At 39.8% G+C, this 15,068-nt stretch overlaps 1 protein-coding gene across 1 annotated transcript in view; it reads right to left on the minus strand.

The window, feature by feature from the left end:
- Nucleotides 1-15,068, minus strand: part of SORCS3 (sortilin related VPS10 domain containing receptor 3) — a gene marked incomplete at both ends in the record, with an annotated part of 596,464 nt that overhangs the window by 16,012 nt on the left and 565,384 nt on the right. The window contains 2 exons of the mRNA XM_080823492.1: nucleotides 1,584-1,696; nucleotides 3,054-3,177. Coding sequence (XP_080679618.1) covers nucleotides 1,584-1,696; nucleotides 3,054-3,177 — 237 coding nt within the window. The remainder of the gene's footprint in view (nucleotides 1-1,583; nucleotides 1,697-3,053; nucleotides 3,178-15,068) is intronic.

Genomic DNA, 15,068 nt, shown 5'->3' on the forward strand with positions numbered 1-15,068 from the left:
ATTGTTAGCCATCAGGGAAATTAAAATCAAAACCACATTGAGATACCCCCTTATACCAGTTAGAATGGCAAAAATTGACAAGGCAAGAAACAACAAGTGTTGGAGAAGCTGGGGAGAAAGGGGAACCCTCTTACAATGTTTTTGGTAATGCAAGTTGGTATAGCCACTTTGGAAAACAGTGTGGAGGTTCCTCAAAAAATTAAAAATAGAGCTACCCTATGACCCAGAAATTGCACTACTGGGTATTTACCCCAAAGAAACATACGTAGTGAAAAGAAAAGCTGCACCCCGATGTTCATAGCAAAAATGTCCACAATAGCCAAACTGTGGAAGTAGTCAAGATGTCCTTCAACCAACGAATGGATAAAGAAGATGTGGTCCGTATACACAATGGAATATTACGCAGCCATCAGAAAGGATGAGTACCCATCTTTTGCATCAACATGGATGGGACTGGAGATTATGCTAAGTGAAATAAGTCAAGCAGAGAACATGGATTATCATACGGTTTCACTTTTTGGGGAACATAAGGAATAGCATGGAGGACATTAGGAGAAGGAAGGGAAAAATGAAGAGGGGGAAATCAGAGGGGGAGACAAACCATGAGAGACTGTGGACTCCCAGAAACAAACTGGGGGTTTTAGAGGGGAGGGGGGTGGGGGGATGGGTGAGCCTGGTGATGGGTATTAAGAAGGGCACATATTGCATGGAGCACTGGGTGTTATTCGCAAACAATGAATCATGGAACACTGCATCAAAGCCTAATGATGTACTGTATGGTGACTAACATAACGTAATAAATAAATAAATAAATAAATAAATAAAACCGAGCTCGATTATTCCCTGCAAAGACCATCTTAACAGTTCACAAGTATTTAACGAATCAGAATGTGCTAAGCCTGCTTTTCCCTGGATAGAGTGAATTATACTTTTCTCTAGGCTCTTTTGAAATGCTGGCCATGCCTCCTTCATAGAACTAGTCACATGTTAGACTTAGCTCTACATTTGAAAACCCATGTTGCATTTGTCATTATGTTCTAGCACTTTGTTCTGAGCAATGTGTTAACAAAACCCTTCCAAAGCTATCTAAGGCTAATCTTACCTTGAGTTAACTCTAGAACTCTACTACCCTGATAGCATGTTCTGTTTTCTAGCCTGCAGCCTTTGTATTGTCATGTATAGCCAATGGCTATACACTCACAACAAGCCAATAGTCTTGTGAGTCTGAATACCTGGTTAAGAAACCCCCTTGGTGGGCAAAGAACAAACCTAGTGAATGAGATCTGTATAGACTCAACGAGTGCTCCCTCCATTAGTTCATTAAAGGGGTCCACCTCTTGTCTTAGGAAAATTCGGTATAAAGACAGGGCTAATTCCCCTCCTCCTCTCTATCTCTTTGTCTCTCCCCCACCCACCCTTCCTCCATCTTCCCTTGCCCTCCTCATTCCTATCTCTCTTAACAGAGAGAATCCTTACAGTAACTGTAGCATGGTGGTTTTAACCCATGAAAATTTAGTCTGGACCAGATCATTTGGTTCCTTCCTTTACACACTAACATGTAAACAAAGATAAAGCCGACTTACTTTAACCAGAGCTCTCTTGATGACATTGCCAATATCTTGCCTCCACTCAGGAATGTCAGGGTTGTGGTAATCCAAGTTTGGAGAGAATGACAATAGTTGGGACTGGAAATATTCTGCAAGGACAGAAGGTGTGTGAGTGGGGCTGAGAGAGGGATGGCAGACTAGCAGATGCTGTAATCACTGTGCTTTAGGGAAAGGGTCCGCTCTTCCATGTGGCCTCAGCTACAATTCCTTCTTATTGGCTTCTGAAAGAAGGTGACTGGAAGGGGATTTATGCTCCTACCTTGTAGGATTCCTAGCGCCGTAAGCCCTTCTTCTGGTAAAAGAAAATTATTTGAAATGAAAGGTAAGTATGAACCCCAGAAGAAGAAAGTATTTACTATTGTTGACGGTATCGTGCAGGGCCGATGATAAAGCATTAACAAGCTGGACTTGGTTGGAATCCGGCCTTGCCACTTGTCTTCCCCTTAGTTCCTCTGACCTTCCTCCTAGAAACCATCTCAGGGGACTAGATCAAAATCCTGTGTGTAGAGTGTGGGTAATGTTCAGTTTCTTCACCCGGTTGGTGGGTCCACAGGTCTGTTTAATTTGTGGTAAGTCATGAAACTAAACACTTGTTATGTGTGTACTCTTCTGCATTAAATTTACACTTTAGTAAAAATGCTTGCTTAAAAAAGTCCTCCCAGGTGCCTGATGAGAGAGTGTCAAATTCGCAGAGATGTAGGAAAAGGTGCTCACCTGAACTGAGGCTGAAGAAGTATGTTCTGAGTCAGGGGACTTTTTAGAAAGCCCCATGTATAGTGGCAAGCTTTAGGGGCCTCGGGGAGGTTGTGTGAGATGGTGTTGGAAGCAAAACTTGATTTAAAATAGATTTAATAATTAGGAATGGTTTTCCAGGATTGAGAACAGGATGTTAGCCTTATTAACCACTCTTTATTCTAGTTCTGCCTTCCCATCCTAGCCTTATTCTTGAGCCTTCGCAGCCAAGGATTTAGAATTTTTCAACAATTGGTTATACGGACTTCATCTCAGTAACTTAGCTATGAGTTCTGCAAGGACAAGGAACCATGACTCCTCTTTTGAAATCACTGGTCCCCATGGTCACAAAGGGTTGGGGCTGCACACATGTTGTAGATACCTCAGCAGGACATCAGATCTAGCTGCCTCTATGACAGTCTTTCTAGTTCAGCATCCTTCAACTTACGATATGTGCTTGTCTAATGAGAGCCCCATCAGGATCATCTTAGGGAATAATAGATGCTTGTCTATGCCCATCTGTGCCAGTTTCTCTTGCAGCCTCAGTGTCTATTCAGGAATAAGGTAGAAGATATGTTTAGAAATCTCTTGTTGACCTACATAATTTCCCCCTGGTGTGGGGAATTTTCAAAGCAGTCATGGATTGCCATAAGGGTAGGCAGATGGTATCGATTGGGCAGGAGGGGGCAACACAGAACAATTTTCAGGGCTTACCATGCACAGCAATGTCTTTTGTGTCCTGGATAAGGGCATTCCCAGCAGCTACCTGGACAGTGATGGTGTTGGTGCCTTCGGCCAGGAATGTGAAGGAAATGCTGCTGTCCAAGGTGATGAGAGGCTAAAAGAGAGAAGGAAAGATACCCATTTTGTCCTCTGTGGGATATCAAAATTTCTTCCTTTCTTACAAATCTCAGACTGTCACAAATCTGCATGGTATTTGTGTGTCCCCAAGGGATCCTAACTTGAAACAAGAAAAAAGAAAATGAATTCTGTAGCTTCCAAAAACTGTGATTATACTCAGTATCCAGGAAGAATAGTAATATCCTTAAAATACACTGTAAAGTGTAATCCCAAAAGATGAAGATAAGATTGGACACTCTGGATTTTGCATGTCACCCTCTTCCTTCTCCTGGGGCAAAGTAGAAGCAACATTTTTAACCTATTTCAGCTGGCTCTGGGAATAGATCATTTATTTCTCTTCTCCTCCAATATTCTGTGTCACTTGCATTTCCTCCTGTATTCCACCGGAGTGTAAGACCTTTCAGAGAGGTGGTCACATTTTATTTACTTCTGTATCACCCATCGTTGGCATATTACTTTCATGTAGTAGAATACACATGTTAGTTGGATGCATGGTCCAATCACTGACATTTTGATTTATTATATCTGTGCTTTCCACTGCAAAGCATTTCTAACATTTTAAACAGGTTGGAAAATAATAAACATACATATCTGTGACCATTTGAATTCCTTTTTTCTTTTTTCTGCTTTATTTCCCTGATCACAACATATACAGGTTTTCCAAGGATAGACAGAAACAGAATCCATTACTTTCCTGAGAATTTGGACCTTGATGAAAGCAGGTGCTTCTGGGAGAGAAGAATGCAGATCCTGAGGTTGAAAAGTCATAATTCAGTGGTCATCTTAAGGCCCATGTCCTTCCAAGTTCCTGCTGTTTTGCAAGGTACGACCCAGCAGTAGGAAGCTGCTCTGAGGCAGCTCTCAAAGAGATGTCACAAGCACAGATGAGCAGACTCCCTCTCCTCTTTGTATGTCAGGACAGCCATGGGACAGAGACCAAGAAGGCAGCCAGTTGGGGAGGCAGAGAGCAGTTCCTGAAGGGGGTGCATGTGGGCCAGCACTTACACAGCACACTCAGGCTCTCCTGACTGAACATGGTCTAGATATGTGTATCAGAGCCCTGCAGAGGCTCACAGATGTGGCTCTCAGACAGCATCCCTGCTCCAAGACTAGAATTGCTTTCTAGCTCAGAATTTCCAACTGGGCCTCTGAAATATAGTTTGATTTCTTCTTCTTTAAAATTCTGGAGTCAGACAGGCTACCGTTGCACCCCAAGTATTATGCCAAGAGAAACAAGTCAGTCAGAGAAAGACAAATACGTATGATTTCATTCATATGTGGAATTTAAGAAACAAAGCAAATGAACACAGAGGAGAAAAGAGAGAGAGAGAGGCAAACAAAGACAGACTCTTAACTACGGAGAAGCAACTGATGGTTACCAGAAGGGAGTAGGTAAGGAGTGGGGGGTGGCGGGAGGGTTAGGTGAAACAGGTGATGGGGATGAAGGAGGGCACTTGCTGTGATGAGCAATGGATGATGGATGGAAGTGTTGAATCACTGTATTGTACACCTGACACTAATATTACATTATATGTTAACTAACTGGAATTTAAAAATAAAATAAAATTCTGTAGTTCCCTTATTTTTGACCAGGCTGACAGCTGGAGTTGGGTAAGAGGAGAAACATTGCCATAAGCATGTGAAATACCTTCTTCTGTTTGCTATATGAAAGAAAGACGAGTATAGAAAGGAAGGTATTTGTGTTGAGCACTGGGTGCTATATGTAAGGGATGAATCAGTAAGTTGTACTCCTAAAATCATTATTATACTACATGTTAACTAACAGGAATTTTAAATAAAGTTTTGAAAAAAAAGAAAGAAAGAAAGAGAAACACTCTTTCATTTAACTAAGGGCAGACCCCAGAGTTCAAGTATTCTTAAGGCTCAGTGACAGTACACACAAAGGTGCGGCCTTCTAAATTAAATAACGAATGAGTTGCGAATAGGTTCTATGATGTATATCAACTTCCATGGGCTGATAGTGGCTGTTTTTCGTGTCCTGGGTTGAGAAGGAAGCTAAAGTCAAGTTGGGTTCAGCATACCAATGTTGGCCATGGCAATGAAATAATGTGTAACTCAGAGTTGCCATTTCTAGTGTAATAAGAACAAAGGCTTGAAATTCTGGCTTTGTTTAGTTGCTATTGTAATAAATTACCTTTGGCAAAGTTAGTTCCCATTTTGAGCTTCAGTTTTTATCCGTTAAATGAAAGGTCTGGGTTGGAAAATCTTTGAGCACTTTATTCAGCAATCAGAATATACAGGATTGATGAATGTCTTATGGCAAACGTTCTGGTCTCCACTAGTCAACCCATTCAATCTTAGCTGTTAGGAGACCTTTGTTTGCTTCACTACTTAGTCATATTCTTTGGAATGAAAATGAGATGCCACTATATACCCAACAGAATAGCTAAATTTTCTTTAAGAATGATAATATAAAATATGACTAAGGATGCAGAGCAACTAGAGCTCTCAGATGTTTTTTGGTGGGATATAAACTTAGGGAGAAGTTTAGTTTTACAAGAAATTGCAATAATTTTTCCCAAAAAAGTACCATCTTATATTTTATGACTTAACAATTGCAGTCTTGAGAATTTAGTCGAGGGAAAAGAAAATACATGTCCACAAACAAACACAAATGTTCATGGAAGCTTATTCGTAACAGTGCCAAACTGGAAATAGCCCAGGAATTCATTAACAGGAAAAAGAATAAAAAAGCCATAGTATATCCATACAATGAACATAAAAGTTAAAAAAAAATGATATACACAACAGTATGTATATGGATAAATCCCAAAACTATAAGAACTGAAAGAAGGCTTACATGAAAAAATTCATATGGTATGATTTTATATATGAAATTCTAGAACAGGCAAATCTAATCTAAGATAGAAAAAAAAGGAGTAGTTGATTTTGGGGATTGGGGGTGAGTATTGACTGAGAAAGTCAATGAGAGAACTTTCTGGAGTGATAGTAGTTTTTATTTTGGTATAGATATTTTGACAAGAGTCTGGGTTACACGTGAATGCCTTTGTCAAAATTCAAAAAGTGCACACTTCAGATGTACGCATTTCATCACTGATACCACCATGGGGAAAAAAATGTAAGGAAATCCTGAACCCTGGTTAATGATTTGCAAGCTGAAGCATTTAGCGCCAAGTATACTGGTGTCTAAAATTTGAAATGAATAAAAATTAAGATTAACTGATGGGTAGACAGAAGGACAGATAACCAGACATGTGATAAAACAAAAATAATAAAGGTTAATGGCAGACTACAGGTGGTATATAGATGTTCACTGTAAAATTATTTCAAATTTAGTGTATGTTTGAAGTTTTCCATAATAAAATGTTGGGACAGAAACATGAAAGAAATAATCAATGTGATTTCATTTTTCCTGATTCCATGAATGACTCTGACCATGACTATATTCATTCCATTTTGGTTTCCTGCCATCCCTGCTGTCATCTTCACACCTCTCACCACCAGGCGTTTTTCTCCCTTAACAGTTATCTTTTCGTGAAACCTTCACAAATTCCATGACATCTTCTTCAGCTCTCACTGGTCTATGTGCCTTGCCTTCTTTATACACTTTTGTAGCCTTAGACTTGGGTAGTTGGTACTCTTCTAGGCAAAGGCATCACTTTTTAAAAAAAAATAATTTATTTACTTGAAAGACAGAGAGTAGGGTGGGGAGGGGCAGAGCAAGAGATAAAGAGAGAATCATAAGCAGACACCCCACTGAGCATAGAGCCCAGTGCGGGGCTTGATCTCACAACTCTGAGATCCTGACCTGAGCTGAAATCAAGAGTCAGACACTTAAACAAATGAGCCACCCCCAGGCACCCCTAAAGGCATCTCTTTTCAAAGGAGTGGAATTCTTCTTGTCCCTGAAGATTTGTTCTTCTCTCCCTTGGGCTGCTTCCCTAGGAGATCCAGGAGCCAAACAAGGGTGCAGGGTGGTAAGACAAAGGGGATGCCATCTATGGTGGGAGGGAGTGTGTCATCCGATCAGACAGTTAGGGCTCTGAGTTATGCCAAATAGTGCTGAATGGGAACACACGGTTCTCAGGTGGCAGGCCACGGGCTTCCATGCTAGGGAGGAGATAGGAGCTAATTTTGTTTTCCAAATTGCCTTTGTTTTTCATCAATTGATACGCTACCATGGCTGATTTCACCTTCCTTGCAAAGCTGGAACACTCAACAGGATTCCTGAATTCTTTGTTGGCCACCAATATCTAGGGTGTAATGCTAAATTAAATCAAGTATTGTAAGGTTCATTTACTAAATCTATTAGGCAAGTAGACACATTTATTAAGCCAGACCTCTGTTAATCCAAGCAAATTGGCCTTTCAGAGCTCGACAAATCCAACAGGCAGCTGATTGACTTCTCTGTCTCTGTGCTTTGTCCAAGCTGCGGGGCCAGCCCACAGTAAGACCCCTTGGAATAATACACCTCATTCCCTGCCTAAGTTGTGGGTTACATCCCTGCCTACAAACTCCCTTACTGCGACAGGTCACATATTATCCACTGAACCCAGAGAGATATCAACAAAGCTCCGGATGACTATTTAGTTATGAGATTTCCACTTGACTAATTGAACAAGGAGCTTCGGGGAAATCTTTGGATGCAGCCTACACCAGTTTCCCAGACGCTGTAAGTCAAGTTAATATTGAACATTATAAAACCTCCACAATTTAAATGTATACCTTGATAAAAAGCTGCCATTCCCAAATTGGACAGACTATGCAATCACTAGGCTTGCCTTACTTAAAGCCTTCAGCAGATTATACAGTTACATGTAAAAAAGCATTTACCAGATGAAGTGGAAAAGGCAGCATACATAGTGGCAGATATACTATGATTAGAACTATGTAAAACAACCTGAAATATATACAAATACCAGAATGAAGTAAAGCAAAAGAGGATCTATAGGTGTGTTATGGCTATGGGATTAATGTGAAAATTCATAGGGAAAAAAAATCCCCTCAAACCTTCACACACACACACACACACACACACACACACACTCTCAGACATATCCAAAAGCTCATCAAAAGTCTAAAGCATCACTGTCAATGAATCTGGTTCTATCTTCTGTCACCCCATCATAAATATGAACTTCAAACAAAAATCATCATTTATGCCATTCAAAGCCACCTGTTATGTGTCCCCCCCTACCTTCCAGTTCTTTCTCTAAATCTATGCCCAAATGAATCCTTAGTTTTGTCTGTATCTGTCTATACAGAACACAACCACGTCTTACCTTCCCATACAAATCTCTTTCCCCTCCTCTGTCTCAATTCGAGTGTTTTTCCAACCCAGGTTAAGACCAAATTCATCCATGACTCACTCCATGATCAGCAAGGTGTCCATCCATCACCATCTAGGCTGCTTGACTGGGCCAGTAACATTACATTCCTACCATCATACAACTTCAGATTCTCAAACAGATTATTTCTTAAAGGAAACAAATGGAATTTACCCTGATTTGTATTTCTCACAACATCTAGCACAAAATATGGGCTCTTGAAAAAGATCCACAGAGCTACTGATGCAAATTCACATCTCTCCTGATCAGTTTGTTAGTATGCAAGACTATTATTGAATTTTAGGAATGCTCGCTTTCTTCTATTTACTTATACATCACATTTGCTCATCATCCTTGCATTTGTGTCCATCATGCCTTCTCATTTGGACTATAACCTCCTTGAAGGTAGGGACAATGTTGTATGAGCTCCTCTAGTCTGGAGAGCACCAAGTAAAGGGCTAGATATAACAGTCTGGGTGGATTAATTCTTTTTGAGAACTTGATTTAATTCAACCATCTGGGTGAACCTGCCCAATTCTCTTAGTCACAAGACACACACACACTCATAAAACATTACTTTCCAAGGTTATTAGCCTAAGTGTTTTCTCTGAAAAATGGGATAATTTCTCCATCAGTAATGTCCTAATGATTAAATTAAATAATGTGTACGAAGAGCTTTTTACAAAGCAGAAGCAAGAATAAATGCTCCAAATTAGCTCCTTTTACAGACCAGTCTGCTAGTCAAAGGGAACTAAAATAGCTCCAAAATCAGAGAGCTCACCAGAACACTCAAAGATATTCATTAATTTGCCAGCCAAATATGGTGCTCATTGGACCAGTTATTGGGGAATGAAATCACCTCAATGTGTATCTGGTATGGTGCTGGCAAAGAGCACTGAAAATATACCTCCTTCAACTGAACCAAATGACCATTCTCAGAGGTGGGAAAGAAAACTATGGAACCAAGTCAGACACACCATCGAGATGTAGATGCCATTGACACAAATGATGAGCACAACAGTGATGAATATTTTCAAGTGCTTAGATTCTAAGCACATCTAAGTTACTAATATTTACTATTCCTAATTACCATTTGCTTACTGTTAGTTACTAATAGTTACTGCTATTATTATTCTGGCATTATAATGACCCAAACCGAGGTTCAGAGAAATTACATGACTTGATTAAAGGCATATGCAAAAAGGAATCTGAGTCTGGGCTGCGACCCAGATTCATCCTATTTCAAAACTACTCTGTGCTGGGTATTTGAGCAACACTTCATGCTCAAGCTTAGAGATGGAAATTCCTAACTGAAGGAACACGTCAGGTCATCACCACACCAAACCAAAACAAACCAAACTAAAAAACAAACTATAATGCCATTCTGTAATTTAAAATTTTCTGTTTTAATATGGCATAATATAGATAAGCTATAGAGATATTTGAAATAATAACTCAGTGATGTTCATGGATTCAACATTAGTATCCTTGCTCTACAGAAAGAAAAAAAACACTGAGATTTAGATCAGGTGATTTGTTCAAATGAACACAGATAATCATTAGAGAAGCAGAAACTTGACTCTGCAGTCCCTTTATCCACTTCTGTGTTTATTTATCAAAGATACTAACTAGTAAGGGTCTTAAAATTCAGATCTTAGAATACTCAAAGAGAAAAAAAATGAAAGGGGAAAAATGGCACGGTAGAGAAATGCTGTGTCTCTAGCTCCTCGGGGTTTCTGAGTAAATCACTGTGTTGACAATGGCCAAGAACTACCCTCCTTGTGCATAGCAGCCTCAGTAAAGATCACCAGGTAAATGAACACTAACAGAAAAGAATTCCCTGGCTGGACAGCCAAATTCTCAGCAGAGAAATGAACTTAAAATTATCTAGTCTAATTTCTCTTCCCAAATGATTTTCTCTTTTTCATTCACCATGTATGCCTGCCAGTGATTGAACTAGGATTTTAGGGTCTGTAACCTCCAGAAGACAAACAGATTGATGCAGCTAAAGCATCCTGGGACTGGGGTGGAGCATGGTAGCAGGGAGTTAGGAGACCTGGCTCTACAATTAACCAGATGTTTGAACTTGGGATGCTCATCTCACAGAGGGAGCTTTAGTTCTCTAACATACCAAAAGGGTATCTTAATAACCAACCTCTGTATCTCTTGTCCTGGTGAACAGTAGGTCCAGAAATGCAAAAGCTTTGTAACCTGTACTAAGAAACTGACTTGAAAGTGTACAGCATGAACAGTGCAAACAGAAAAAGGGTCCCTTGTGTCCATAAGTGTAGTTTTTTTTCAACCCATCCTAACTCCCAGGGTTTTTTTTTTCTTATTAGTTAATTAATTTATTTTAATAAACATATAATGTATTTTTATCCCCAGGGGTACAGGTCTGTGAATCGCCAGGTTTACACATTTCACAGCACTCATCATAGCACATACCCTCCCCAATGTCCATATCCCCACCACCCTCTCCCATCCCCCTTCCCCCCGGCGACCCTCAGTCTGTTTCTTGAGATTGAGTCTTTTATGGTTTGTCTCCCTCCCAATCCCATCTTCTTTCATTTTTTCTTTTCCTGCCCCCCAACCCCCCCACATTGCATCTCCACTTCTTTATATCAGGGAGATCATATGATAGTTGTCTTTCTTCGACTGACTTATTTCGCTAAGCATGATACCCTCTAGTTCCATCCACGGCATCGCAAATGGCAAGATTTCATTTCTTTTGATGGCTGCATAGTATTCCATTGTGTGTATATACCACATCTTCTTTATCCATTCATCTGTTGATGGACATCTAGGTTCTTTCCATAGTTTGGCTATTGTGGACATTGCTGCTATAAACATTCGGGTGCACGTGCCCCTTCGGAGCACCACGTTTGTATCTTTAGGATATATACCCAGGAGTGCAATTGCTGGGTCGTAGGGTAGCTCTATTTTCAGTTTTTTGAGGAACCTCCACACTGTTTTCCAGAGTGGTTGCACCAGCTTGCATTCCCACCAGCAGTGTAGGAGGGTTCCCCTCTCTCTGCATCCTCGCCAGCATCTGTCATTTCTTGACTTGTTAATTTTAGCCATTCTGACTGGTGTGAGGTGGTATCTCATTGTGGTTTTGATTTGTATTTCCCTGATGCCAAGTGATGTGAAGCATTTTTTCATGTGTCTGTTGGCCATCTGGATGTCTTCTTTGCAGAAATGTCTGTTCATGTCCTCTGCCCATTTCTTGATTGGATTATTTGTTCGCTGGGTATTGAGTTTACTAAGCTCTTTATAGATTTTGGATAGCCCTTTATCTGATATGTCGTTTGCAAATATCTTCTCCCATTCTGTCAGTTGTCTTTGGTTTTGTTCACTGTTTCCTTTGCTGTGCAAAAGCTTTTGATCTTGATGAAATCCCAATAGTTCACTTTTGCTCTTGCTTCTGTTGCCTTTGGCGATGTTCCTAGGAAGAAGTTGCTGCGGTTGAGGTCAAAGAGGTTGCTGCCTGCATTCTCCTCAAGGATTTTGATGGATTCCTTTTTCACATTGAGGTCCTTCATCCATTTTGAGTCTATTTTCATGTTGTGGTGTAAGGAAATAGTCCAATTTCATTTTTCTGCATGTGGCTGTCCAATTTTCCCAGCACCATTTGTTGAAGAGACTGTCTTTTTTCCATTGGACATTCCTTCCTGCTTTGTCGAAGATTAGTTGACCATAGAGTTGAGGGTCTATTTCTGGGCTCTCTATTCTGTTCCATTGATCTATATGTCTGTTTTTGTGCCAGTACCATACTGTCTTGATGATGACAGCTTTGTAATAGAGCTTGAAGTCTGGAATTGTGATGCCACCAACTTTGGCTTTCTTTTTCCATATTCCTTTTGCTATTCGAGGTCTTTTCTGGTTCCATATAAATTTTAGGATTATTTGTTCTATTTCTTTGAAAAAAATGGATGGGATTTTGATAGGGATTGCATTAAATGTGTAGATTGCTTTAGGTAGAATAGACATTTTCACAATATTTGTTCTTCCAATCCATGACCATGGATCATTTTTCCATTTGTGTCTTCTTCAATTTCTTTCATGAGTACTTCATAGTTTTCTGAGTATAGATTCTTTGCCTCTTTGGTTAGGTTTATTCCTAGGTATCTTGTGGTTTTTGGTGTGATTGTAAATGGGACTGACTCCTCAATTTCTCTTTCTTCTGTCTTGTTGTTAGTGTAAAGAAATGCAACTGATTTCTGAGCATTGCCTTTATATCCTGACACTTTACTGAATTTCTGTACAAGTTCTAGCAGTTTTGGAGTGGAGCCTTTTGGGTTTTCCACATATAGTATCATATCATCTGCAAAGAGTGATAGTTTGACTTCTTCTTTGCCAATTTGGATGCTTTTAATTTCTTTTTGTTGTCTGATTGCTGAGGCTAGGACTTCTAGTACTATGTTGAACAGCAGTGGTGATAACGGACATCCTTGCCGTGTTCCTGACCTTAGTGGAAAAGCTTTCAGTTTTTCTCCATTGAGAATGATATTTGCAGTGGGTTTTTCATAGATGGCTTTGATAATATTGAGGTATGTGCCCTCTATCACTACACTTTGAAGAGTTTTAATCAGGAAGGGATGCTGCACTTTGTCAAATGCTTTTTCAGCATCTATTGAATGTATCATATGGTTCTTATTCTTTCTTTTATTAATGTAATGTATCACATTGATTGATTTGTGGATGTTGAACCAACCTTGCATCCCTGGAATAAATCCCACTTGGTCGTGGTGAATAATCCTTTTAATGTACTGTTGGATCCTATTGGCCAGTATTTTGGTGAGAATTTTCACATCTGTGTTCATCAAGGATACTGGTCTGTTATTCTCTTTTTTTGATGGGATCTTTGTCTGGTTTTGGGATCAAGGTGATGCTGGCCTCATAAAATGAGTTTGGAAGTTTTCCTTCCATTTCTATTTTTTGGAACAGTTTCAGGAGAATAGGAATTAATTCTTCTTTAAATGTTTGGTAGAATTCCCCTGGGAAGCCGTCTGGTCCTGGACTCTTGTTTGTTTGGAGATTTTTTTTTTAATTTTTTACAACTTTATTAATAGCAAATTCTTAATAATGTGTCATTGAGCTAGAAAATACAGGATTCCACAGAAACCTTAAATGTGGAACAAAAATGTTACACTTGTTTGTATTCCAGAGAAACAGGTTGACTAGAACGCAAATTCCAGAACTAAACCATTACTGCTAGCATGATGACCACAGCCAAGATGTCCAATTATAGGTTCTTTCTCAAAATACAAACTGGATTTTTTTTTAATTAAATTTTTTATTTATTTTCAGCGTAACAGTATTCATTGTTTTTCCACCACACCCAGTGCTCCATGCAATCTGTGCCCTCCCTAATACCCACCACCTGGTTCCCCACCCTCCCACCCCGCCCCTTCAAAACCCTCAGGTTGTTTTTCAGAGTCCATAGTCTCTCATGGTTCACCTCCCCTTCCAATTTCCCTCAACTCCCTTCTCCTCTCCATCTACCCTTGTCCTCTATATTATTTGTTATGCTCCACCAATAAGTGAAACCATATGATACTTGACTTTCTCTGTTTGACTTATTTCACTCAGCACAATCTCTTCCAGTCCTGTCCATGTTGCTACAAAAGTTGGGTATTCGTCCTTTCTGATGGAGGCATAATACTCCATAGTGTATATGGACCACATCTTCCTTATCCATTCATCCATTGAAGGGCATCTTGGTTCTTTCCACAGTTTGGCGACCATGGTCAAGGCTGCTATAAACATTGGGGTACAGATGGCCCTTCTTTTCACTACATCTGTATCTTTGGGGTAAATACCCAGCAGTGCAATTGCAGGGTCATAGGGAAGATCTATTTTTAATTTCCTGAGGAATCTCCACACTGTTCTCCAAAGTGGCTGCACCAGTTTGCATTCCCACCAACAGTGTAAGAGGGTTCCCTTTTCTCCACATCCTCTCCAACACACGTTGTTTCCTGGAGATTTTTGATGACTGTTTCAATCTCCTTACTGGTTATGGGTCTGCTCAGGTTTTCTATTTCTTCCTGGTTCAGTTGTGGTAGTTTATATGTCTCTAGAAATGTATCCATTTCTTCCAGATTGTCGAATTTGTTGGCGTACAGTTGCTCGTATTATGTTCTTATAATTGTTTGTATTTCTCTGGTGTTGGTTGTGATCTCTCCTCTTTCATTCATGATTTTATTTATTTGCGTCCTTTCTCTTTTCTTTTTGATAAGTCTGGCCAGGGGTTTGTCAATCTTATTAATTCTTTCAAAGAACCAGCTCCTAGGTTCGTTGATTTGTTCTATTGTTTTTTTTTAGTTTCTATTTCATTGATTTCTGCTCTGATCTTTATGATTTCTCTTCTCCTGCTGGGTTTAGGCTTTCTTTGTTGTTCTTTCTCCAGCTCCTTTAGGTGTAGGGTTAGGTTGTGTATTTGAGACCTTTCTTGTTTCTTGAGAAAGTCTTGTACCACTATATATTTTCCTCTCAGGACTGCCTTTGCTGTGTCCCACAGATTTTGAACCCTTGTGTTTTCATTATCATTTGTTTCCAC

The sequence above is a fragment of the Martes martes genome (assembly GCF_963455335.1).
Source record: "Martes martes genome assembly, chromosome: 14".
Lineage (NCBI taxonomy): Eukaryota > Metazoa > Chordata > Mammalia > Carnivora > Mustelidae > Martes > Martes martes.